Source organism: Protopterus annectens, chromosome 9.part0, assembly GCF_019279795.1.
Source record: "Protopterus annectens isolate FY-2018-M chromosome 9.part0, PAN1.0, whole genome shotgun sequence".
Classification (NCBI taxonomy): Eukaryota; Metazoa; Chordata; order Ceratodontiformes; family Protopteridae; genus Protopterus; species Protopterus annectens.
The window spans coordinates 1,023,178,650-1,023,206,237 of record NC_056743.1 but is presented as its reverse complement, the minus strand read 5'-3'; the positions used below and the strand labels follow the sequence as shown (position 1 = coordinate 1,023,206,237).

The window sequence follows — 27,588 nt, the reverse complement described above, 5'->3', positions numbered from 1 at the left end:
ACCAAATAAATCCCCTGGATAAAGCCTATCAGTCATACTCCGTAGGAAAAAAAATGGAACTCCCTAATTATAACCACCATAACTATTTCTAACCTACCCACCTTTAAATGCTTCCTAAAAGAATACTTTACAAAATCGTAAACCTGCTTCTGTGCCAGTCCTGGCTGAACGTACTCCTCCTTTACTCATCCCCTCAAACCTAGATCACACACTCAGTCCTCTCCAGCCTCCTACTCCACCTCTTTTTTGTTTTCCCCACTACCTTACCTTATTCAGAGCATCTCTGCAGACCTTTCCCCTACATCTTTCCCCCTGCTCACCTAAGCTACCTGAAGACTTCCTACCTTGCACAATTCTTATAATCTCCTTTTCTCTCCATCTTTCTTCCTTCCATAACCATAATATGAACACCATCTCGCATACCAAGACATCACTCAACTTCACCTCACTGACTCTAATCATGTAATCTCAGATATCTCTTTGAATATCTTATTAGAATGGCCTCATTTACCACATACTAATCTATGTAGCAAGTAATATGACTACTGAATTTTTCCTCGCATTCTCTTAAACTCATGTTATTGTTTTTCATTGCACTCTACTATGAAACTTAAGTTCTGATTTTCTTATTACAGCATTTTTTTCACTCATGTTTTGTGGTGTAACATGATATTTTGTGATTTAAAATATCTGTACTTGCTGGTTTGTAATGTGACATGATAGTTTGTGATTTAAAATATTTGTACTTGCTGTTTTGTAATGTAACATGATACTTTGTGATTGAAAATATCTGTACTCAATTTTTAAAATATTATGATTGTGGGGAGCTTTTCTCCCTGGACCTCTGCAGAAAATGAGCACTTTCTGGCCCAGTCAGACTTTGCCAGTAAACAAATGTCAGATAAGTAAATAAACAAATAATAAAGTACAAATAAAGAATTTGGTTCACAGACATCTCCACCAACAGCAGTCTGTCCCCTCCAGGCCTGAGATCATTCACAGCTTCCTGACCCCTTCATGCCATGCCACAGTGGCAACAGATGATGTCCATCCTAACAGTGTTCCATGTGCCCATGGTTATTGTCTATGATTTGTCACATCGTAACAATAAACAGTGCTCTCTGCTGCCATCACCAAATTGAGCACTGGGGCACCTGTTCTACACTAGCATTCAGTAGAACCATCCACCCAAGCCCCATGCATTCTCTTGGTGATTGTAGTTCCCTGTCTCCACTAGCTAAACCATCCTAATAAGTGAATGAAGTCATCCAGCAAACCCTGACTTGGCCTATTAGTGGCTGTAGTCGCATATTATCTTGTCATCCATAACTGTCAGTTGTATTCTGCTGGTTACCACCACCTGACTGTTAGTATGTGGAGCAATCCCTTCCCTTCCACCCCTGCCCATCCACACACGACTGCTGAGGTATCTGATCTTTCCCTACCCACTCACTCACACCAGTGATGATGAGAGTTCCCTTAATCACCCCTTTGTTCTATGGGGTGAATCAATTTATTCCACTCAATACACTTGCCCTCTTTTTATTCCAAATAAATTCCCTCAGTTGTTCATTAATCATCATCTTCAACACTTCCTCTGGTTGATAAACATATGCCTGACCTGTGTACAAAAACCTGACGGGATTATCCTTCCTATCAGCCGATTGCTCCCTCCTACTACAGGTATTTTAATGACTGAATCCTATATCCAACATACTATACAGCAGTCAATGGTGCCCTCCAACAATCTGCTCAGTGGCTGGCCTTCCCCATTCCACAGGCTGCCTACCCCATGGGTTGGTGCATGTTTCAGGCCCATTACCCAGTTCATATGATCAATGGTTTCCCCTTGACCACATGCACCATATCAAACAACTGCCAGGCATTGTTCCTGGGCTAATGAGCTGCATAAAGATTCAGTCCATGAGTTATGATGTTTCGAGCGTGGTACACCTTGCTATACAGCTTCCACCAGCCCCTTCCTGTAGCTTGGGCAGAAGCCCTTCTGACAGGGCAGTGGTATTGTACAACCACACCCTATAGTACCAGCCTCATACTTCCCATTTATGAACTTCACCCATGGCTTATAGCATTTTGTCACTTCTGTTGTCTGACACAAATAGAGATGTTACCTGCATAATCCAAAATGTATTTAAATTCAGTACCTTTATACTGTCCACTTACAAAAATGCCATTTTCCTTTAGTTGCTTTTATGGAACAGGTAATAAGTTACCTCTGTTATTGGAGGAGTCCTAACTTTATTCCGTAGTTGGCCAATACAGATCTGTACATTTCCTACAGATTCTGTGTGTTACAGTCCGGACACTAGTGACAGCTGTATGCAGAAGTCTGTTCTTATGTATATAAAAAATTAAAAAAAAAAAAAAAAAAGGATACATTTAAATGCTGCTACATTGGAATTATTAGATTTTCATGACTGTGCATGTAATTAAATATTTCACATTGTATAATGCTAACATGGTATCTCTGTACCTCTCCCTAGGATGCAGGAATGCTGAAAATGGGAACCTACTTAAAGAACTCATGCAAACACCCAACTTTAGGATCACAGTAGTAGAAGAAGTGGACACCGTGGAGATCTGCGGGGCTTTGAAGGTAGGAGCAGCTGTATTATACGTTTGTAGCTAAACACTTGGTCACTTATACTCATACCCCTCAACCTTCTAGTGCAAGAAATTTGGACAAAGCCTAAAATAATGGGGGGACAAAGCCCAAAAATAGAGACAAATTTTAATATTGCTCTTATAAATCTAGAAAGTTGCTAGAATATCAAGATTTGTGTTATGATGCATTTTCTGAAGGATATGAAATGTGAAACTCAAATGTATGTCATTACTTAGTGACTTCAGTTCTCAACGATTTGCCAGAAAAAACACAAATTTTATAAGAAACATACCAAAGTATGTGGCAAAAATCTGCACAGTTGGGAGATATGCATATACCTGCTTCTAACTTGTGTTATATGGGGTCCAAAAAGTAAAGGAAATGCAGACTGAGTAGCACTGAAACAAGGCACCACTGCATTAGATAAGTGAATCAGTCACAATCAGGTGGGATCAATAGCGAAATAAACACAGAGGCCTTGCTTGCTTTGATCCTTCTGCCAGTGTTAGTTTCATTGTTTTATCAAAAGTTTAAGTGACTAGCAAATGACCACTCCCTTTTTTAATCCTCATCTTTATCTGACCCCCCACCCCCCATTGTGTCTTATGCGATCCTAGCCATCCATCTGCTACCAGTTTGTCTGTCCTACATATTAGTAAGAGATGATGGGTCCTTTTGATTAATTTGCTAGTTACTTAAGAACCCATGCAGTTATTTAGTCAATCCCAAGAGAGACATTTAAGTGTGCAAAAGCCATTTCTTTAAAACCAAAGAACTTGAACTTGCTGTCCAGTCAAATTACAGTTTTCTGGACAGCTTTGGAAACTGCAAACATTTAAAAAAGATTTGGATTATGTCAGATTAACTGGATTTACTGGGTTCTTCTGTCACCACTTCCATTCTGGCCTTATGGTGTTCTTAAAATTGTCTGACTGTTCTGCCTCCCCCACTATGCTAATGACATCATTTGCACAACTATGTAATATAATTCTTAATGCTTCAAGTTAACCCTTCCGATGCATAATCTATGCCATGCTTAAGGCCCTCCTGCAACAGGCAGCACAAAATATAGGAAACATGATGGATGCACTTCAATACAGAGCAACTTGCTGAAGTATACTACATTTACACACACACTGGATTTTATGCCACATGTTTTATCAATTAGTGATTCAGATCTTTTTTACAGTCATTCGCACTTCTTTTTGCAGCAGTCAGATCATACTTTTAAGGCTGGTATTTCAGTCTGCCCTTGCATCAAGTTTAAATCATGTTTCATCACTCAGGTTTCCTGCCTTTCATTTTCATTCATTCAGTGTTTTTCCAGTAACAGCTCTAACTCGCTCAGCAAAGGTCACAAGGCAGGAACCAATTCTGGATAGGATGCCAGTCCATTGAAGGAGACACACCCTATGAGCAGTGTATAATATTTTCATCTCACCTAATTGTGTGCTTTAGGCTGTGGGAGAAAACTGGAGATCCCAGTAAAACCCTCATGACAAAGAGGACATGCAACATTTAAACAGAAGGCAGCCTGCCTGGAAATGGGCCACAGGACTAACTGGTGTTAGATATGCCACCCTAATTCACAGCTTCCTAAATTTGGAAACCAACTTGGACACATAGGGGCTATGTATACACACAAAAAAAAAAAAAAATGAAGTGCATGAAAGTAACTTAGTTGCAAGATCACAGGATCAAACCCTGGCTTCCCATTGATGAACAGTAACTAGGTATCAAACTGCCACACTACCTTAATTGTTTGTTGTTAGCTTTGGTTTTCCTTAGCTTTTTGGTTAAGGGGGTTGCTCCCCCACCTTCCTTCATTCATCTGTTTAAATACTATAGTGTACTTCATGATATTGGATGCCTTGACAAAGAGAAGACCTGAATGTGCTTCTGACCACAGACTGCTTCCTTACAGGAAGGATTAAGCACAACAGTATCTGCTGAACTGTGAGGGAACAAATCAGTCATGCTACAGATGAGCAGTTTTATGCACAGCCTGGAAGGTAAACTAACAAAGTAGCTATCAGGGTGCATGAAGCACTGAAACTGCAACGTAGATGAAAGTGTATGCTGCGTATTGATTTTCACTTCTTAACCTGAACTGGCAGACTGAGCTCTCAATGAGCCCCTTTTTGCATTTACAAATACACAACAGTTATACAAACATAATAATATCGTACAAACGCAGATGTGTAAGTCATCATGTAGTGGGCATATTTATTTCACAGAGTTGTTGTTGTTCTTTCGGCTTTTCCCGGTTAAGGGTCGCCACAGCAGAACCCCGGTCTGCTAATGATTGGCAGTAGATTTTTTATGGTGCCGAGGTGCCAGCTTGATGCCCAACCTTCAACGAAAGCATGCCCATTCTACGCATGTCTTTCGAACGCCACTCAACCGCGGGGAGGACATGCAGACTCCACACAGAAGGTGCTCCAGCCGAGAATCGAACTGGAGAACCTCTTGCTGTGAGGTAACAACGCTACCGCTGCACCACCTCGGCTATGAAAAAAGGTACGTAACACAATTTTAAGCAGCCTTCTTACATCAGAAAAGTGCTTAAGAAACTTGTCTCCCCCCAAATTTGGAGTATAACTGCAGTCTTGCCCTCCAAACACCATACATACAAGCAAGCATGCACAAACAGGCAGGACTAACTTATGTTCAAGAAGAGACAGTAGTATATAAAATGTAAGCAAAAGCACAAATAGATTTTAATCTAGACATGGAAAATTTCCAAATGTTGTGTATGTGTATGTCATTTCATTAAGCTCTTCACTTCACAATACTGTATTTATGTCAGCTCCATTCAGTAATTTACTTTGCATGAAAAAATTATAAGGCATCCCTATATATCGGCAAAATATTTGTTCTACCAAGGAACATGCAAGCACTATACCAGGTCTAGGCCAAGGAAAGCATAGGTTTTAGAATTAAATGACTGAGATTATTACTGTCAATTTACCTTAAATAATAACACAACTGAGGTTTAAATCTATGATAATCCTATGCACTACAATTTCCTAGCAAAATCCTTCCTCCCTCAACAGTGTTGCTGTTAATAAATAATGCTAGCAGTATTCTAACCAGTATCCTATAAAAACTACAATTATACTGAAGCTGCTAAAAGGACAAAGTGCATTCTGCATTGCAGGATCACGGTCACAGCAAAATCCGTGAAAGGCAATCACACAGTAGGTCACCACCTGATTAAAAGACTAAATACCACAGCACTGGAAACTGAATCTGTCCTATTTATTTTTCATGTGTAGTTTGCTACTTAATTTTCCTATACTTCCAGTTCTTTTCTAAGGTATTGCTGCTCTGTACCCCCCACTGCCCCTTCAAAATGGCCAAGAACTGCATCACCCTCCCTTGCATGAGACATTTTACTCTCTGAGTAATGACATGAAATGTTTATATACATTTCCGGTAATTTGATTGACTTGATGTGCTACAAATTTCTGTTTAAGTGGAAATGACAGGACTGTAAAAGTTTTTAGCACATGAGTAGATTGTAGTGAGAAATGATTTTGTAGTAATGAAATGGTTTGGTACCTCAGACATGTAAACATATTTTAGATTATGTGATTAATACAGTGTAGGAACAGACATTTCCAAGATTTTGCTTGATGATTTTTATTTTAAATTTGATTTTTTTTTTCTTTCCTGATCTGATTTCCGGGATAGTGTTCCATTGCATGGCAGCATATATTAATTGCAGTCAGAAAAATGATAATTTGATTTATTTACGATTAGTTATAGTCAAAATCTGGATCTTAGTGGTTTCAAAGGCTTGTATATTTGAACAAAAAGTTAATTTGATTTAAACTGCGTAGTGTTAATGACAGAGCTAATTGAAAATGAGATAGTTTTGTCATTCCCCAGCATATTTTATGAAGTGCTATACGCTGGTGAATTTTATTTGGGAGGTATGCTGCAAAATGAATTGCTTTACTGCCCATTCCTTCTAGTTTGTACAGTTGAGACTTTTTGTGAAATAGGACTAAAGCATGCAGAAGGTTAAGAAATAAGAATGTATGAACTGCTATGTTCTTTTAGGTATGATATAACATTCCAAATTTTTTTTTAGTTTTGCCTAAGACAACGAGTGTGATAAACTGTAGATTTTAATCTAGGATGTCACCAAGAAGTTTGGTTTGGGATAATTGTTCTATAGGTTTATTTAGTGATGTATTTTTGAATTCTGTACATGGTTTCTTGGCAGATTCACAGTTAAATAGGATTCTATTTGTTTTCATGTTTTTGTGCAACTGAGTAGTAGCTGAAATTCAGTTGCCCATGTTTTCTGTATTTAATAGAGGTTCTTGTGACAGATTATAATTCACCCGAGGTTTCAGCTAGGTTAGGAGGGTGGACTAATGGTTAAGGTGTTTGACTTACAAACCCAAGGTGCAGGGTTTGAGCCTCACAAGGGATAATTTGCTAGGCTTAAAATGGCTCGAAAGGGCAGTTAGCCTAGTACTAACCTATGAACCTACGTTTAAGAGGGTAACAAGTAGTAATACAGCTAGCTTCTTGTAAACTGACAGGACAGGTTCTGATGTCAAGATCCACCCCTGAATTAATCTTTACTGTCGAAATCTGTCAGACTGCAGTAACGATGACAGCACTAATTTCCATCTGATGTAGGAACAGCATTTAGGCATATATAAACTGAGGGGACACCAGACTGCATATCTCAACCTCAATGTAACAAATCTGGACAAAGATTTAAATTATGGGGGGGACAAAGGCAGAAAAATAGGGACACATTTTAAATATTGTAGTTATAAACTTAGAAAGTTGCTGTAATACCAAGATTTGTGTTGGCACAGAATTTCCAAAGGATGTCTGAAATTCAAATGTACGTCATTATTTAGTGACTTCAGTCCTCAGTGATTTGTCAGAAGACCACAAATTTTGAGGAACAGACCAAAAATATGAGGCAAAAAATCTGGACATTCTGAGAATAACTAGGACAGAGTCCAGAACTCAAAAAAAGCTGGGGGCAAGTGGTTACAGCTGTATCTGATTTGTAATGGACAGGCTGACACCTGTTATATACACAGTTTTAAGACTTACAGGGCTTTGTATGTCCATTATGTCCCATCTGTGTATTATCACGGTAATATTTTAACTTAAGAGGGTACTGAACAGTTTATGCATTTACTTTCGTTATTGCAAATCTGATATGCTTTATACTAGCGACCTGTCCTAGCAAAATGGAATAGATCTTTTGTTACTAGTCTGCTAGGCTTGGGCCAGGTTCGTGGTGAAATAATGGATATAGATGAGGGTAGTTAAACAGCCGTTATGCTTTGCATTCATGTATGTCTTGTTCACTTTCTGTAATTTTAAATTCAGACTTTCTAAAACACTTAAATGAATAAACCTAATTACCACTTCAGTGGCACAGAACCTGTGGTGGGACGGTAAGCTTCAAATGCAAATACCTCTTAATTTGTAATACAGTAATGTAAACTGTTTTTGAAGCAGTCCTACTGAACAGTATCTAAGCTACCAATAGTCCAGTGCTTGTAATTAATCAGTTCTGCAGTTTTTCTCCCTCTCATTTTGTCAAGGACTGCTCACTCTGCTAATACTTATGCATAGACATTATATGCCTGGGAAAACGGACCTTTGCACATGTTTGTCCTGTACTCTGCTCCTGTTGATGCTAGATCCATTTTCGATAGAGAAACAAAATGAGGATGGTTTATCTGCACCATTTTTTATATGTTTTCATAGAGTTGACCCTAAGGGAGTGGGCTGTCTCCACACTGTGGACCCTACTGTGATTACAGCTGCTGCGGCCTATTTGATTGCTGTCATGTTGACAAACATCTCATCTAAAGTGCATATTTCTCTTACTCTCTCTTTTTGTCTACCTAGATAAAGAAGAACAACCAATTTGAAATAAGAAACATCTTGGTAATTTGGGGTAAAATGCAAGTAAAACATTTTTTAGTCATCCCATTGCAATTGCTCAGGATTCTGAAGATTTGGATGCAGCAGATAAGGCAGTAGCCAGTTGCTGGCTGTGCATCCCAAATTATTTAAAGCTACAACTATGACGGACAGTTCGGCTATGAAAATAAAATAAAAAGAAAAGGACAACCATCTCGAATATTTAAATTGGAGCTTTAAAAAGGCTGACACCTTGAACTAGGAAAGAATGATTAGTGAAGAATTTGTTACTGTATAATGAAGGGCTCTGACACACTTGGGGAAGGGCTGGCAGCTGTGTTAGCGAACACCTCCATACAGTTTTGCGTTTGTCTGTTCTATGACCATCTGATTTTTAGGAAATTAATAGCCTACCATGCTCAAAGTTCACCCCCCCCCATGCATATACAAGAATTGTCTTAATTTTTAATGTCACGACCTGTAGCGTTAAGTCATTTATGGCACGGTCCAGATATCCTCTAACTTTACTGAGCCTTTGATTTGAAGATTTCCAGTTATGGGCTCATAAGGAGGCATGTGAACACTTCTACATGGACTAGGGCATCTCAGCTGCTGCTGCTACTTGTAGCAGACATGGGATACCTTTATGCAAGTTCCATACCAGTGACGACTGCTATAAAACAGTGGTGAACATACGAGTTTGAACTCAATTTGCCAGTAAGAAAAAAACTTTTGGGTAGGGGGTGATACTTGGTACGGATTGAAAGTGGTTTAGTTTAAGGTCATGGTAAGGCCACAGTGGTGTGGTGTGGTAGTTTTCACAGGGGGCTGACAGCTAAATGACATGCATGTTTTTTGGAAGTCTTGGTAGGAAAACAAGGGAGAGGGGAGAGGTGAGCTTCCATGAAGATAAAGGTCAAGGCAACAAAACTTTACACTTGTATAAACAGAGACAAATAAAAGGTGATGCCTCTACAATTGTTGGAGAAGGCTGAGGAATACAGGAAAAATACATTTTTCTAAAGATAGAATGAAGCAGCACCAAGAGAACAAGGAAATGCTCATATACAAACAAAAAGCCAGGGTATCAGTAATGAACTGACATGTAGAACATAAAAAAGGGCAGCATAAAAAAATGTTTTACTGGCACAGTAATGAAAATAAAAGCACCAACAGGAAGCTTAAAATGAGGGGAAGGTAAATGTATCATGTGTTCGGGGGGGTGGATAGGTAGGCAGGAAACTTCATTACTTAATACACCATTTTTGTTTTGGTATCCCTAGAGATAATGTCGGCACAGTGGTGCAGCGGTTAATGTTGTCACCTCACTGTAACAGGTTCTCCGGTTCGATTCTTGGCTGGGGTGCCTTCTTTGCAGAGTCTGCATGTTGTCCTGCATTCATGTGGGTTTTCTCTGGGTACTCCGGTTTCCTCTCAGGTTACAAAGACCTGTCTGGAGCATTTCTCCCCGGGCCTCTGCTGAAAATTGGCTCATCCCAAGTTGGACTTCCCCGGTTAACAAATGTTAAAAAAATAAAAATGTCTGGGAAATGACCAAATCCAAGTAACCTAACGTGAAGATAGATAGGAGCAGCTTCTGTATTAAAAAACAAATCATGAAAATATGAATGCATGATTTACTAGGACCAACCAAGATAGTTACATCAGTTAAATTAAACTGTAACTATGACACTCCTTTACTTATTACCAAGGCTGAGACTGGCATATTTTGATATCATCATCTTTTCTTAGAGTATGCAAGAGGGTAGATGCATTTTTTTCTTCCTCTCTCAATTGTGTGAGGTACAGTGAGGCAAGAATCTACAGACCAGTCTGATTATCTCAGTTGTGAGCATTTGTGACAAGGTAAAAATAAAAAGATTGTTGGACTGCATTCTTTCACAGAGACTGTGCATTTGTACCACAAATTCCCTGGGTCTCACAGTTCAGCAAGACAAATTAAGACCATGACCTCCTAAAGAGCTTCATCCTGTTGTCCTGGGTTTAATTGCTTCTGCCTGTTGTGCAATTCATAGCCATAGAAAGTCATTTAGCCAGACAGTCTCCTCAAGCTGTATCTGGAAAATAAGCAGTTGCTCTTAGTGGGTTTACCTGGTTAAATACAGATCAGGTCCAGAAATACAGTATGATGGCCATGGGGGTTGTGATCTAGTCACTGTTGAGTATTTTTTAGTAGCCTATGCAAAACACTTGTCCATATACTGAAGTGCTGTGGAACAGATGTAACTGACATCCATATCTTCATTCAATGTGAGGCAAAGTGGTGGGTCTTACATACCATGTAACTTCTGGTGAGCCAGTTGCCATGTGTATCCTGAGCTGGTTGGGTGGTGGTCCTAATTACTGACTACAGGCTTTAAAGAAAGCCAGCACATTTTACCAAGTGGAAATGTTTGTAGAAAGAGGGGCATTCACTGAGAAAATGTTCTTCATGTTAACACAAACAATGATAACTGAAGAACACCTTACAACTTTTGGAGATACAGCTGTGAGACAGAACTGTTTCCCATGAAAAGGTAACAGCATTATATATCTGCCATTTCACTGACTGGTTTCCTGAAATCAAAGGGAGCCAGTGGATGAGTGCCATAATATGGCCTAAGGTCTAATTCAACCAAATTCTTGTGTTAAAGTTAAGCAGCATTGAAGGGGAGAGGATGGCAGTAGTCATAGCTTAGTCCAAGGGAAGAAATATAATTAACCAGAACTGGAGATGGGTATGTCTGATGTCTTTGGAAATGGAAGTGCTTCTTACCAAACAACTGAAGGAAATGCAGTGAAGTAGTAAAATAAAGAAAACATTGTAAAAAGGGTGATGACTTGGGGGATCAGGCAACTGGAATAACATTTCAGACTTCTGTCAGTAATGGCAGTAACCCATGTTTGACAACTGTGCTGTTAACTAAAGGACTTCCCAGTGAGGAGGATAACCATAGTGCTGCTACCTTCCTTTATCTCCTGGGGAATGATGAAGCAGCAGTTTAGTTCTGAAAGACCTCTGGAGAAGCCACAGGCTTCTTCCATGTACTGATGCTTAAAATGCTGCAGATACTGACAGAAAATGGATGTCACTTGGTATTCCAATGCATCATTCAGAGAGAGAACTACCAAGGACACTTAACCGGAACATCACTGCTGGAGGTCTGCTAACCTTTGGCATCCCACAATGCCCGAGTGACATGCACCTTCAATGTCTCTTGGAACAGCAGGCCAGGATGCAAAACATTAAGGCAAGGGTAGGGCTGATTGCATTTTTCAGAAATTCTACTGGGGCATCCAAGAAGATTATTTCAAAACAGTGTGATTAAGCAAGGAACTGGTTTGAATGCTGCAGCTGCAACTTAATTTGAAAAGATGCAAAGGTATACATTGGGAAAACAATAAAACCCAGTGATGAAAATAAAATGTGCTGAAACTTGGCACTTATTACTAGAAGATAATCGAAGTACCATGGTAAAATGATTAGAACGCCATAATGCATAAGAGGTATCACAAATAGATGGAGAGTATTAATCAAACCTTTTCAGTGCAAGGATGATTGGTGATATAACTCTGTTTGAAAACGAAATTCACCTTAGCATGAATCTGCAAGCATACATTGCATTTTCATCTGTAGCAGACATTTCTTAACCCTAACTTCGAAGAGGTTTGCTTCAGTGGTAGCATTCTTAACCCTGAAGAGGTTTGCTTCTGTGGTAGCATTTTGCTTCTTTCCCTGACCCTGAGATTGTCCAGCCAAGTTAGATTTTCCACTGTGTGATTCCTTCAAACCTCTTGTATTAGAGGTAACATGGAATATACACAAATGACTCCTTAAGGACATCAGGTGTTTCAGCTATATGGAAGTTCTGAATGTCCACAACTTTTTGTTTACTTTTTAAGTCTGTTCTGGACAAATTCAGACCAATAAAGACAAACTCTACTAGCTGTGAACATGCATATTTCAGCCTTCTTATGGTTTCATCAGCACAGCATAAGTGGACTGTTTGGCTAACATTTGGAAACACAGGGTTGTCATACACAGCTGATGTCCACAACCATTAGGGCATCTGCAAAATATCCCAACCAACAAACTAAAACAATGAGTAACAAGGTCACACAGAAAAAAACTAAAAGAAAAACCCAGCCAAGCTAGATTTTCCACTGTGTGATTCTTTAAAAACCCTTGTGTTAGAGGTAATGTGGGATATATGCAAATACCTCTTTAAGGACATCAGGTGTTTCAGCTATATGGCAGTTCTGAATGCCCACGACTTTTTTCCTTTTTAAGTCTGTTCTGGACAAATTCAGGCCAATAAAGCCAAACCTCACTAGCTGTGGACTTGCATGTTTCAGCCTTATGGCTTATAGTTGGAGTAATCTAATATGGTTTGTCTTTTATTTGTTTTTGTATGCATTTCTGCTGCAGTATAGTCAGTGTTGGTGTCCTGTATGTTTTCCGATATTAAGAGTTTTCGGTATTTTGAGCTTTCGAGATTTTGAGTTCTGTATTTTGAGCTTTTGAGATTTAGAAGTGAACCTATATAGATATATATATATATATATATATATATATACATACATACATACACACACACACACACACACACACGTATATATGTGTGGTAAATGGATATAGTTGTGACAGTGAAAGACATTTGAAATGCATGAAAACTATATACAAGAAACCATATGCCAGTTGTCTCAAAGCAGTTTACAGTAAAAAATAAAAATTTAGGGACGTTTAGTAAGATACTTGGGTACAAAATCCATGCATACTATCTCAGTGGAATGTGCCCCCTTCTGAAATGGTACTTCACATTTGACTGTGAAATTGTCACATAAGTATAATGGCTATGATGCTCTTTGAGATTCTGCCCCCTCCCAACAAACCTTAACAGTAATAATTTAAAAGAAATGTTATAACTGCATCTTGCTTTCATACATAACCTTCCCCCAAAAAATAATAGCCACATTTTGTTCACATTGATGTTTCACTGAGAAGAAACTGAAACGCATAATAAACACAGTAAATATTTCAAGTTGCTGCTGCAACATTTTTATTCAGCTGAGATCATGTAATGACCCAATGCTTTGATATTCAGAATGCCTTTTTACTCCATCAGAAATATCAACTGTGCTCACTTCTGAGGTTATTTTGTCATGAAAGTAAAAGAACAAATGATTACAGTAATGTATCAACTTCTAATCACCAGGTACAACACCTCTGCCCCCACCAAGCCACAACAATGATCAATTTAGAGAGACCACCCTAAATGTCCTCTGCATTAATCCACATAGCCACTTCTGGCATGGAATGGTATGATCACTAAAAGTGGAGAGAATGGTCACAGAAAAGCATATCAAATTGATGCTACAGTATAGCCACCCCACACACTCATATCAGTAAAAGTAAGTAGAAGTGCACAGTGCTATGGGTATTGTGTTACCTTTTCAGAGGGGTCTATATGATGTTCTTCGTGTTTCACTGTTGCAGTCATCACACTTAGGTTATCTGCCTGCAGGTAGCCCACAGTCAGGCCGAATACCAAAGTCTTGGGAATTCTGCGTCGGATGCTGTCACCTCTTCCATGACATCAGGGGTATAAAACATGCAGCAGACGCCATTACATCAGCTTTTCATGCCATGCGGGAGCCCGAAGCAGAAGCAGCCTGCAAGTGCCGGTCGCCCGCTACCAGAAATTTTCATGTTTCGAGTTTCAAGCCTGAAGTCTTCTAACGCTAAGTACCCCATTGGGTATCCTTGTTTCTTGCTCTAACCGATGTCAGAAAAAGTTAACAATTGTCTTGCCTGTGGAAAGCAAATACCTCACAGAGATTTCCATTCTTACTGCATCACCTGTGTAGGCCCAGACCACAACGTTCCTCGCTGTCGGTTTTGTGCCTTGTTCAACTCCCAAACTATTCATCATCAGGCTGTTTTTGTCACTAAATTCTTTTGCTCTCGTTCTCAATATTCCAAAATGGCTTCGATAAGCCATTCGACTACCGATCTTCCAAAAAAACATAAGGATAAAGACAGACCGTATAGGTCCAAAACTGCCGTCAACGCTTCCGTTAAGCCAGTCGCCAGTTCGCCTGTACTCAGTGAGACGCTTCACAGCCCGATACCTGCTTCAGATTCTCAGGCCTCTACTGAGACCCATTCGGAGTCTGGTATGTCACGAGATGCTTCTTCAACTATGGAACCTGCGGATGTCTCCACCTTGGATGGGTCCGGAGCCGCTGTGCAGGCACTGGCTTCTGAGGGTGTATTCAGACCTACCGATGTTCGTATTAAACGTACTTCTTTGTTTCTTACTAAAACTACCATATTTCTCAGGCCCAGGGTTCGCACTACGCCTAGAAAACCGATGACCAAAGCCCATTCCCAAGCTCCCATGCCGCAATAACAAATGCTTAGAATGGCTGAATACCTCATTACTTTAATTAGGGGAAGCCAGCCTTCCCACTCTAAAAGACAAAGAATTGATTTTCCTTCTGATTCCACAGACAAAGAATCCGATGACTTTGACCCCTCTGATTACCAGGACATACCCTTATATCTACCTATGAGGATTCGGATACAGGGGATTCTATTCCCTCTGCCTCCCCCCCCAGAGGACTTTTCTTTCAGTGAAACCACGCATACCCTAAGAGAGCATTTCCTCTGGGAATGCCAGGACTACCCACAGTCCAAAAAGAGACTCAGGGAATTCTTAGACTTGCCTCAGCACAGGCCTCTAGCTATACCACCTGTCCTGGATATTGTAGAGGATGTCTTCATGGAATCTAGTCTTACCCCCAATACTTTACTACCAGCTCCTAGAAAACCTGATAGGTACTATAGAGTACCTAACTCTCGCAAATTTCTCTTTAAGAATCCCACTGCAGTTCCAGAGACCATTTCCCAGGGACGTAAAGGTATTAAGGCTACTACAGCCAAAAACCCTACCCATTCGGACAGGGATTCTAGGGCTTTAGACAGATGGGGTAAGACGGTATATACCTCTGCAACTCTTGCCATCAGGGCTTTAAACTGCCAGTTTCACATGTTGAAGTACCAGCAGCATATAATGGAACTAATTAAACAAAAACTGTTGTTGATTCTTGATTGTGCAGAAAATAAAGATTTACAAGAGTTAATGCATTCTGCAAACCAAGTTGGTAAACATACTTTGCAGTGTGGTTTTGATGCCTTAGAAGCATCCTGCAGGGCTGCTGTCACTGGGTCTGTTCTGAGAAGGCATCCTTGGCTGAAGGAACAAATCCTGCTAGATCATGTCAAAGCAAAATTAATAGATGCTCCATTAAACCAAGAATATTTGTCTGGCACAAAAGCAGAAGTCGTCCTTAAAAAGATGGAGGAAAAAGCTAAATCTATGCAAACTGTTAAAGATTTCTTACAGGTACAGCCACCAAGATTCAGTAGGCATTGGCCTTCAAAGAACTGGTCCTTTCCAGTCCCTCCCAGACCTTCTCAGTTCAAACCCAGGGGCAACAGACCACAAAGACTACAGTCTCAGGGCACGCACAGATCTAAACAATGGAGTGCTTCCACCTCAAAATCAGGGAGATGTAAGCCACCTCTTTATGGAAAAAGTTCACAATGACTTATCCTTCATTCTTCCGAGCCATGCCCAATTACTTGCACCCCTAGGAGGAAAACCCGCCCTTCATGCAAAAAACTGCATATATTACCCAGGACCAATGGGTCTTAAACATTGTATCCCAGGGATACATATTCTACTTCCACACACTGCCAACCCCAAGTGGATTGCCAGACTTTCCTCCAAACCAGTGGACAGAGGTCCAAAAGCAAGTACTTTCCCTTCTCAGTATCAGGGCAATTCAACCTGTTCCCTTCACAGCAAAGGGGACAGGGTTTCTACTCCAGACTGTTCCTGGTTCCCAGAAAAGGGAACTCCAGCCCTATCCTGGATCTATCAATTCTCAACACCTTCCTGGTGGTACCAAAATTCAAAATGCTTACACTCCAGCAACTGCTTCCTATGCTAGCCAAGGACTCCTGGTTGGTCACCCTAGACTTAAAAGAAGCTTATCTGCACATCCCCATAAGGGAATCTTGCAGGAAGTATCTACGTTTCAGGGCAGGCTCTATGCACTATCAGTTCTCTGCACTTCCCTTTGGCTTATCTACTGCGTCCAGGGTATTCACAAAGTGCCTGGTTCCAGCCATTGCATACTGCAGGCAGAGAAATATTCAAATGTACCCATACTTGGACGATTGCCTGATTCAGGCGGACAGCCAGGAATTGCTACTTCAGCAACTGACATTTGTAAAGAGACTCCTAACTTTTCTGTGGGAGTACCATCAACGAAAAGAAATCACAGCTGGTACCCAGTCAAAAGATTGTATTCCTGGGAGCAAGCTTGAACACAACTTCCCAGATGGCATTCCTCACTCCAGAAAAGGAGGTCTATTTGACAAATTACTTAAAACTACTGGCCACTCAAACCCAGCTATCTGCAAGAAAAATACTGCAAGCCCTAGGGTTCATGGCCTCATACATTCTCCTAATTCCATATGCAAGACTGCATATGAGGAAACTTTAATGGTACTTAGAGACTCTCTGGTGTTAACACTCTCAGGACCTGAACAGCAATTCCTATCATTCCTTGCCTTGCCTAAGAACAGAGTTACTTTGGTGGGCATAGGCTTGCAAACACAACAAGGGACTCCCTTTCACTCAACCCCCCTGCTACCCAAACCCTGACAACAGACACATCAGACTATGCATGGGGGGCTCATGTGTCAGGCAAATGCATTCAGGGAAAATGGAGCCCAGGACAAATTCACCTGCATATCAATCAAAAAGAAATGTTAGCTGTACAGAATGCACTAACAGCCTTCAAATACCTTATCCTTCCAGGACAACTCTTGTTAAAGACAGACAACACCACAGTTATGTGGTACATAAACAAGCAGTGGGGGGGGGGGGGCTCATTCCTACCTACTCTGCAGGTTAACTGTGGAACACAGCCTTGAGCAATCAAGTGCACCTGCAAGCTCAATTCCTGCCAGGCAAACAAAATTCACTGGCAGATGAAGAAATCTTATGGACCCGCACGAGTGGAAACTGGAACCCAACTCATTCAAACTTCTAATCCACAGGTGGGGGCACAAGAGATGGACCTCTTTGCCTCCCCCCAAAACTATCAATTGAGCAAATTTTGCACCAGAACTCCCCACAGCCAAGCATGGAAAGTGGATGCCCTATCCTTCACATGGGAAAATCTTTCAATCTATGCCTTTGCCCCTCTGCCCCTCCTCTCAAAAGTACTAAAGATCAAGCAGGACAGGTCAAGGACAATCCTTATTGCACCAGACTGGCCACACCAGCACTGGTACCCACTCCTACACAGCCTGACAGCAGTACCACCCTGGCACCTACATCAGATCTCCTCTCTGCTGTCCCAGCAGGAGGGACAGATTTTGTATCCTCAGCTGCAAACCCTGAACCTGACAGTCTGGCTTATTCCCTGAATACATCACCAGTAATCCTCAGGTGCTGGATGTCATCCTTGAGGCCAGGAGGCCTAATACCAGGAAATCCTATTCAGAAAAGTGGAAAAGATACAGTTCTTGAAGCCAGTCTCAAGGAAAGGACACAGCCATGCCCTCCTTTCCTCAAATGCTAGATTACCTAGCAGAGCTGCTCCACAATGGCCTATCCTTCTCATCCATTAAGATTCATGCCTCTGCCATCTCAGCTCATTACAGTACTGCACCACCCCTTCTCTCATCCTCTGATAAAACAGTTCCTGAGAGGAACTAACAATTTAAGGCCCCCACTCCTGCCTGGGACCTTAACTTTGTACTAGAGAGGCTCACGCTTCCCCCTTTTGAGGCTGCAGCTTCAGCAGAGTTAAAATTCCTCTCTTGGAAAACAGCCTTACTTCTAGCCATCACTTCAGCAAGAAGAGTGTCTGAGTTACAGGCCCCTATGGCTGTGGAACCCTTCATTATCTTCCATGTGGACAGGGTTTCCCTCAGGACTAACCCATCATTTATGCCCAATGTGGTATCCATTGTGGCCTTAAACCAGTCCATCCATTTACCAACCTTTTTCCCTAACCCTCAGAATAAAGGGGAAAGGATCTTGCACTCCTTGGACGTGCATAAACAGCTCAGGTTCTACCTTGACAGGACTAAACCTTTCAGAAAATCTGACCAGCTGCTAGTCAGTTTTGCCACAGGGGCAGAGGGCAAGGCCATTTCAAAGCAAACCATTTCCAAATGGATAACTCACTGCATCCATTTCTACTACAAACACCATTAGAAACCTACCCCACATGGGATCAGAACTCATTCCACTAGGGCTACCTCAACCTCTACAGCATTTATCAGGAGAGTCCCTACTAGGGACATCCTGGAAGCTGCAACCAGCAGTTCTGTACAAACCTTCACCAAGCATTACCACTTACCTCTCTTTTCTAAATCCAGAGCTGGATTTGCCACATCAGTCTTACAAGGCCTGCTAGCCAGTCCTAATACAGCTTGACTGCCTCCACCTTTCCTCAGCTTTGGGAATCAACTCAAGTGTGATGACTGCAACAGTGAAACATGAAGAACATAGTACAGTTGTGTACACTTACCATAAATGTAGATGTTAGAGTATATTCACTGTTGCAGTCCTGGTTACCCTCCCTCCAGCCCCCTGACTTTTCTATACTTTCTTCCAATCCCTTTTTTTTTGGCCATATCTTATGGCAGTGGTATTTACTTTTTACTGGAGGTGTTCCACACTATCTAATTGCTTCCTATTTTGGGGGCTCCTGACATCTGGGGCAAGAAAAACTGATGTAATGGCATCGGCTGCATGTTTTATAACCCTGACAACCTGACGTCATGGAAGAAGTGACGGCATCCGACGCAGAAATCCCAAGACTCTGGTATTCGGGCCGACTGAGGGCTACCTGCAGGCAGATAACCCAAGTGTGATGACTGCAACAGTGAATACACTCAAACATCTACATTTATGGTAAGTGTACACAACTGTACTTTTTCCTGCCAGAAAATAATGTGAAAGAAAAAAATAAGAGTAAGCACCTCCCAGACATCATACACCATCTCCACACCACTTTAATAATCACTTTGTGATCATCTCAGTTGTCCTTTGCATTCTCCAACAGACTGTCTCATCTATCATTGACTGAAGTGGTGGAAAATGGCCATAGTAATGTATTTCAGTTTGCTGCTTCAGGGCACTCTGCCCCTTGGCAATCACTGAAAAATACATTAACATATTAAAATATGTGCATTGTGCTATGGGTAGTGGGTACTATTACAACTACTGACATATCTGTCTGTTCTTGAAAAAAAAAAATAGACAAAAGCATGTGCACGCAAGAAAAATCATCTCTGAAACTCAGCATCTTCTACCATTAGTGATTGCCATGAAATCACTGAGATAGGTAAGACTAACTGACAACAGGTTATTATATTATAGTCCAAAGTAATAGGACATTGGCTGGCTACCCATGTCCTGTTACTACATTTATGCGGTAGAGGTTAAGAAGATATATTAATAACTAGCATGATCACTGAGATCCAATTTAGATTTCCCAAGATTTTAATAGGAAGCTTTGTGGTAATAATTTGACTAGTATGATTACTGTACTAGACAAATAATTATCTTGAAAATGTGCTGAAGAATTTTATTTTACTCTATAAATGGAATCAAATTAAAAAAAGGCAATGCTAAACAGAAATTCTCAGAATCTGGAATTAAACCAGTGGTGTACCCCAGAGTTCAGTTCTTGGACCACTCCTTTTTGGCATTAACTTTTCAGAGATCAAAGCAGATGTTAAAGGTTTGTGTTCGACCAAGTTTGCAAATGGCTGTGAACTTGGTGCCGTCATAAAATGTCCCCAGAGGACACCCAAGATCTTCTTAGAGGGCCTTCCCCAAATAAATAGCTGGAGTTAAGACCATGGACTGAAACTAAATGCCAAGAACTATGTACTGCTATCCTTCAGCAGGTATGACCTCCCTCATTGCTATCATATTAACACCACCTCCTGGAAAGTAGATCCCAGAGTCAGGGATATGGGAGCATACGTCAACAACAAACTTTCTTTGGATCACCATGTGTCCATGTGTCCACTATTGCAAGTCAGTCCTTCTACATTGCACAGCTTATATCTAAAGGTATGGTGTCAGGCTCCATGGATGTAATCATTCCACTGTACTCAGTTCTCACTAGGCCAATTGGAATATAATGCTCCTTTTGGTATGTTCCTGTCCATACAGTTCACAGCTGGGACAATCATAATGCTTTCTCATAAAAAACAAAAAAAAATCAAGGGCCTAAATCATAAAAACTATGCGGACTGTCACAAAGCCTTTTCCCACTTCTTGACATCCTACAGGTTACTAGGAGGTTACCTCCACATCTCTCACATTGCCTCATCTGACCTTCTCCTGTCACATCTATTACGTATTCACAAGTAAAATAGGAGTAGTAGTGTGAACACCTGCTTGAGGTATTCTCAATCTCTTTTGTAATGTTAATTAAAAACTGCAAACTAGAGTCTTCATTGTTTAATACATTAAATGTCCTATAGCAGACACCCACGGGTTATATGCAAATGATTCCATAAGGACACAAGTGTTTCACCTACATACCTTCTGAATGCCTATAACTTTTTACTGTTTTAAGTCTTTATTGGTACAGCTAGCGGGGTTTAGCTTTATTGGCCTCAATGTACCCATAAAGACTTAAAAAGTCATGAGCATTCAGAAGCCATGTAGATGAAATACTGGTATTGTCCTTAAGAGTTAATTTGTATAGTTCTCATTGGCCTCCACTTCAGGAGTTTTAACATACTATACAGTTAATACTCTAGCTTGGCTGAGTCTTTCTTGCAATTTATACTGAATGGTTTGTCTGTGCAACCTTTATTCCCTTTTCCTGGCTTTAATAACATTTATAGGACATGCTGAAGGGATATGCATCATAGAGAATACCACTTCTATGAAACTGTCTTCCACTACACACAAAACACAGTACTTTTTGTTTTACTCTGTTCAAATGCAACTTGGATGACTGGATGGGAAACCATACATTCATCCCCATGAATAGGCGAAGTAGGCAGATGCCCTGCCACCTCCTGACCAGTGTGCTAGCTTATCCTTTGAAATGCAGTTTCACAATGCATCAGATATTGTCAGACTATTTATGTGCATATGAAGGTTGGGCGTCGAGCTGGCACTGTAAAAATCTACTGCCAATCATTAGCGGACCGGAATTCCGCTGTGGCGACCCCTAAACGGGAAAAAGCGAAAGAAAAACAACATTCAGTTGTTTCCTTCTGTTAAGCATTTTTGGGCCTTATAACTTAAACCATCCAAACATAGCTTAAAATCCTTTAATGGCCTAGGAATCTGTTTTTCACTCTATTTTCTGCATAGCTTAAGTGCTTTTGTCTGTAAAGACTTGACTGCTATTTCTTATTTTAAGTAAGCATTGTGCTTTATTTTGAGGGTTTTTTTTTTTTTGCGAAAATCTTTTGCCCTACCAATGTGCTATCTTTTCATTAACTTATAAGCAGATAATAAGCAGATAACATACCTTTCCACTGTCCCTGACTTTGCCTCGTTTTTTTTCCCATAAAATTTAAATAATTTTCTGGCTAATCCCAGAGGTGTCATTAAATAATGACAGATATGAGTTTCAGACTTCATATATTTCAAGAAAATGCATGGTATTCTAGCAACTTAAGTATAGAAGTAGACTATCTAAAGATCTCTCCCTAATTTCAGGATGCCCCCACCATTGTTTATGGCTTTGTCACTGTTTCTTGCACTGAGGTTGAGGATATGTCAGAAGAGGGAAAAGGTTTACAACATCAGCTATGACTACAAGTACTAAACTGTTCCTTGGTTCCGTCAGTTAAATTGGCCAGAATGCCAATTGTAATAACCATTTTTGCAGCTACACTCGTACACATTTGCTGTACTGCTAAAATCCATTGTTATAAAGCAAAATGTGAAATTGTCCAAGTTTTAAAACTAACCAGTTACCTCATTAGATATCTGTCCATCTCAACTGTAAACGAACACTCTGGATTTATGCCAGCCACTAATGGGCAATTGTAGAAAAGTGAGAATTTATTTTATTTTACTTTAATGCTACTGTAAAGCAGCATGCATAGTGCAAGATTACTGTCTGCCAATAGTATTGTCTTCACTTAGCCCTATAGAACAAAGTGCTCAGTCCAGCTGTACTGTGTGTGCACTTGTCTATTGCAGGTACTCTTGTTAGTGCAACTGTGCATTTGTAAGCGCTTTGCAACACAACTACCACTGTCTGCTTGAAAGTATGCACTACACAATAGGGCTGTAGGTGTGATACAGGTAAGCAAGGTAAGTTAAAAGCACTGCAGGAACCAAGCCTTACAGAACACAGTTGTGCTATAGGTGTGAACGAATTAACAGCCACAATGGCAGCCAAGGGCACAGACAGTTCAATTTAAAGTGGAGAGATGGCTCTTGCCCCTCCATCCTATGGTTCCAGCACCCTTGTCTACAAGGTAAATAAAAGAATCTTGGGAATCTCCTAAAGATCATGCCAGAAGATTATAAAGGGCATAAGACAGAATTGGATATTAAAATGTGAAAATAACTTACTACATATTTTTTATAAGTTAAAAAGCTTAACTTGATGATAGTTTGCTGCATAACAGGCAGCTAGTACAGTTCAAGCAATTCACAGAAGTTCCTTACTGAATGTTTACACAGGAACCATGTGACAGCCTTAACTGTATATGAACCAGTTTGGCTTTATTTAGTCCATAGTACACTGCACTAAATTTTATACCCCTCAGCATGTATATTAAAGTGGGTAAATCTCCTTGAAGGAGAAAGTGAAAATGCAGACTTATCCACAGCCTAAATTTGACCAATAGAGGTCAGATTATCAAATGTACAATTTTTGTCTTCTGCGCGGCCATTTGAACATTCTGTCTGAACAGGATCAAAGCAGCTAGGTGAGAGAAGAAAGTATACAGTGCATACCATTGTTTCCTAGGAATTCAGCCTGAGTATTAAAAGCCATCCAGTTGGAGATAAAGCAGGAAGGCCCACCTCATGTTTTGAGATGGAGTGATTACCTTCAGGAATAAAATACAGAACCGAGCCAAGTATCACTGCATATAAATTAAAACACACAAAACTGAACTATTGGTATGGTTCCTTGAGTAAGAACAAGCTGCTGTCTTGCAGTTGGGCCCCCTGAATGAAAACATGAAGTTTCAATATGGTCAAATGCTAATAGATTACTGAATCTGAACTTTAACAACAGAAGACATATGTCCAATGAGTAACAGTACGGGGGGGGGGGGGGGGTCTGAATGTAAGGCAGCAAAGCAAAAAGGTTTCCGGTAAGGCACACAGCAATGTACTCTAACTGTGAGTAGCATGGCCACCATAAATCAGCAAGCAACATTAAAGTAGGTCCTGGGAGAGAGCAAATTAATGAACTCGATCCTTGAAAAGTTCATGAAGGAAACACAGGGAAGAAACGAAGACAGACTGCATTGAATAACCATGCGGATGCACTCCAAGACAACTTACAAGAAACAGATCAACTATGACTCAGAAAAGATACCATTTAAGCAAGGCTGGATGAACTGCTAAGAGAACAAATTAGCGCAATGAGAAAAAAACGTTAACACACTCAGCCAAGGAAGGAAGGAATTGTGTGGATTTTAATGTGCAGTTACTAGCTGAATGGACAAAGATCCCTCAGGATCAAATACATGTCAAGAAGGGACATAGAATGGCCTGGGTGCTTGGAAAACGTCAAAACCCTCACCAGGTAGTAATACAGTTTGAGACATTTCGCAGAGAGGAACTATTCTAATGTTTACTATGGAAACCAGACTGTAAATAGGTATGTGGTAGTATTCAGGTCTTTTTAGACCAAAACTACTCTCCCGAGACAAGGGATTTAAGGTATGCATTTGTACCAGTACTAAAAATGGCAGGGCATAAAAGAATAAGAATGAAACTGTTTCATCCAGTGGTCTGTAGACCAGCTCCCTGAAGAGCATCCAGCTCCCTGAAGAGCATAAATCTACAGAAGATCCTAAATAAGCTCTTTGTTGGCTGCAGAAATTAAAACAATTAACTAACCCAGATATATACATTCACAAGCTTTAGTCAGGCTGATATAGTTGGGGGGGGCAGCAAGAGATGCAAAATAGCAAGACTGGACGATTATACCCTCTTTTTTCAGAAGTATCAGTCCCTAAAGGAAAAGGTCAGAAAATGCAAAACACAGACTGGCAGAAGTAACACACAGGGGAATTTAGGAAAGCTGAAGGGATCCTTACTTATGCAAAACAGAAACAGCTCATATGGAGGACAGTAGAGTGAGTGAAAGAGGCATAGGTTCATAGGTGTATACTAGGCTAATGACCAAGTAGGGCCCTTTAAGCCTGGTCATGTACAACCCAAATGTGACCCACAAATTTGATTTATATAGGTGGTGGTTTACTGACTGCCTCCATCAGAGACATGGGAGCCAGACTAGGGGCAAATTTCCTATTACCCATTCATTGGTTCAGGTTATGGTTCAGTTGAAAGGGATAGGGAGGAACTCCACTTCACATATATGGGGAGCCTGTTCCAGAGAATGGGGATTCTCTGAGAAACAGCTCTCTTTTCAGCTGTTTATGTCACAAGCAAAATGTAGGTCTTTTAATCTAGTAGCTCTGATGCTGTTTTGCAGATGTGCAAAAGATTCATCGCAACAGAATCCAGGGGTGCCCTGTATGCCAGGCAAAGATCAACTATCAGCAGTCTGTATGTTACCAAGTAAAGAGAAAGGAGTTTGAGACAATCAGTACAGGATGTTGTGTTTACTCCCAGTTTTGTTTTTTTTTTTTGTAAGGAACCTTTGTGGACATTCCATTTGCAGCATGTGTCTGGTCAGGTACATACCAAATGGAGCATTATACTCTATGATGGATCCAATTAGGGCCGAGTACAGTGGTATGATGACCTCACTGGACCTAGATGGCATACCCTTTCTTTTAAGATGAGCAACGTAGGATTTTCTTACTACTTTGGAAACATGCTAGTGGAAGATTAAGTTACTGTCTACATCAGTTCCCAGATTTCCTGACTAGTGAATCAACTTTTAAAGGTATTTTATTAATGACATGGTTACCTGGGGGTGGTAGACTTCCAAAAAGGTACTCTAATGCATTTCCTGGTATTGAGTTTTAAAGCCATGGCTTTGGCACTAATCATTTGTCTGTTTTAGATCTTCCTGAAGGGTGTTATCTTGGGGTGGATTCAGTGACGGCTCCCATTTGGCAATCTGCAGATCTGGTCAGCCAAAGGCCTTTGACATCTGAGAAGTAGATGCCAAAGAGGAGTGGATCCAGCAATAGAGCCCCGAGGGACTCCATTGGTGACTGGCCTCTCTGTGGAGGTGGCCTCACTGATTCTAAACTCCTGGGTCCCATCAGTGTGCCAACTACCTATCCAGCATGTTATAAAGGGGTTTATATACCTAGTTCCATAAGTTTGTTGACAATGCCTGAGTGGGATGTTATGTCAAATGCTTTAGCCAGACCTAGATAGGCAGTGTGTATAGTTTTCCACTCATCCATTGAAAAATAAGCAGTTTATAGCTTTATAGGCAAGTACTTTGCTAGTTGGCCTTGTGGACCATTTTAAGCCAATTTCTAGTGGTGAGAATCAAACCTTATACCTCTTTTCTGTGAGGTAAACATCTTAACTATTATGAAAGCCCTGGGCAAGCAGATAGCTGGCAAATTGACTTGATTGTTAGAAGGATTCCCAATATTTGCATTAATGTGCAATTTTCTTTTAGTCCTCAGTGACCAAAGAGGATGAAGCCCCAGATGAGGAACTGACTGGGACTTAAGCAAGAAAAAGAAACTGGATAGGATGACAGATGAGCCCTTTGGAGAACATTAAAGACATTGAAGGGGCACTGGTAAATTGGTAACTAAAAACTATATGAGGGTGGTTAGAAAGTGGTGGGGGAGAAGGAATTTTAGAGATACAGAACTAGACTGTTCATCATGACTGAACTTATGGATCCAAATTTGGGTTCAGTGCATCCATGACCAATGATTTGGGAGTAGTTTACAGCATTTACTGTTTTTATGCTGCTTGTTCAAAACTATTCAAAGCAGTACAGACTTTGTAAATTTAAAATGATCAATAAATTGAGTGACCATCCTCAAGTGGATAGACAACCAGAAGGCACAGGTTTGGTCATAGGAAAGGGGTTGGGGGAAACATAGCAGGGTATAAATGGCCAACAAAAACAGGCAGAGAACAAAATACTTTTGTATTGCTTAGCTTAAACGGGTAGTATCATAGCTTTCTGCTGGAATGTAAATGGGCTCACAAATCCTATAAAGAGGGATATGATTTTAAAGAAAGTTAGGAAGTTAACGGTGGGCATAGCAGCACTTGTACAGATGCACTTGATCAGTGAGAAACATGCAAAGTTATCTACTAGAAAAGTACAGTTTTGTACCTACCATAAATGTAGATGTTCGAGGATTCCCTTGCTGCAGTCCTGACAATTGGGTATAGTCCGCGTCCCAGTCGGCCCGAATACCAGAGTATAAGGCTGACGTCGGTCATGGCGCCTTAGACTGACGTCAGTACGTCAGGGTACTAATGCGCATGACCGGCGTCATTTCCTCAGTCTTTTCTTGCCCCAGATGTCAGAAGACCCAAAAAGACAAGTCCCAAAACAACCTGCACCAAAAAACATGTACAATATATACAGTAATACATACAAAAAATATAAGCATGAAAACTCACCTACACAACCACCCTGAAACACAGACGGGAAGGAGGGAGGGTAAATTGGACTGCAGCAAGGGAATCCTCGAACATCTACATTTATGGTAGGTACAAAACTGTACTATGTTCTTCGTCTTCCCTTGCTGCAGTCCTGACAATTGGGTAGAATCCCAAAGCAGAGGTAAGGGAGGCTGGCAAATTATAAAGTAGCAGGAGCTG

General features: G+C 40.6%; 1 protein-coding gene across 1 annotated transcript in view; it reads left to right on the top strand.

Annotated features, from left to right (window-relative positions):
* GPD1 (glycerol-3-phosphate dehydrogenase 1) overlaps positions 1-27,588 on the top strand; it is a 461,017-nt gene that overhangs the window by 314,834 nt on the left and 118,595 nt on the right. The window contains exon 5 of the mRNA XM_044083817.1: positions 2,505-2,617. Within this exon, the coding sequence (XP_043939752.1) occupies positions 2,505-2,617 (113 nt within the window). The remainder of the gene's footprint in view (positions 1-2,504; positions 2,618-27,588) is intronic.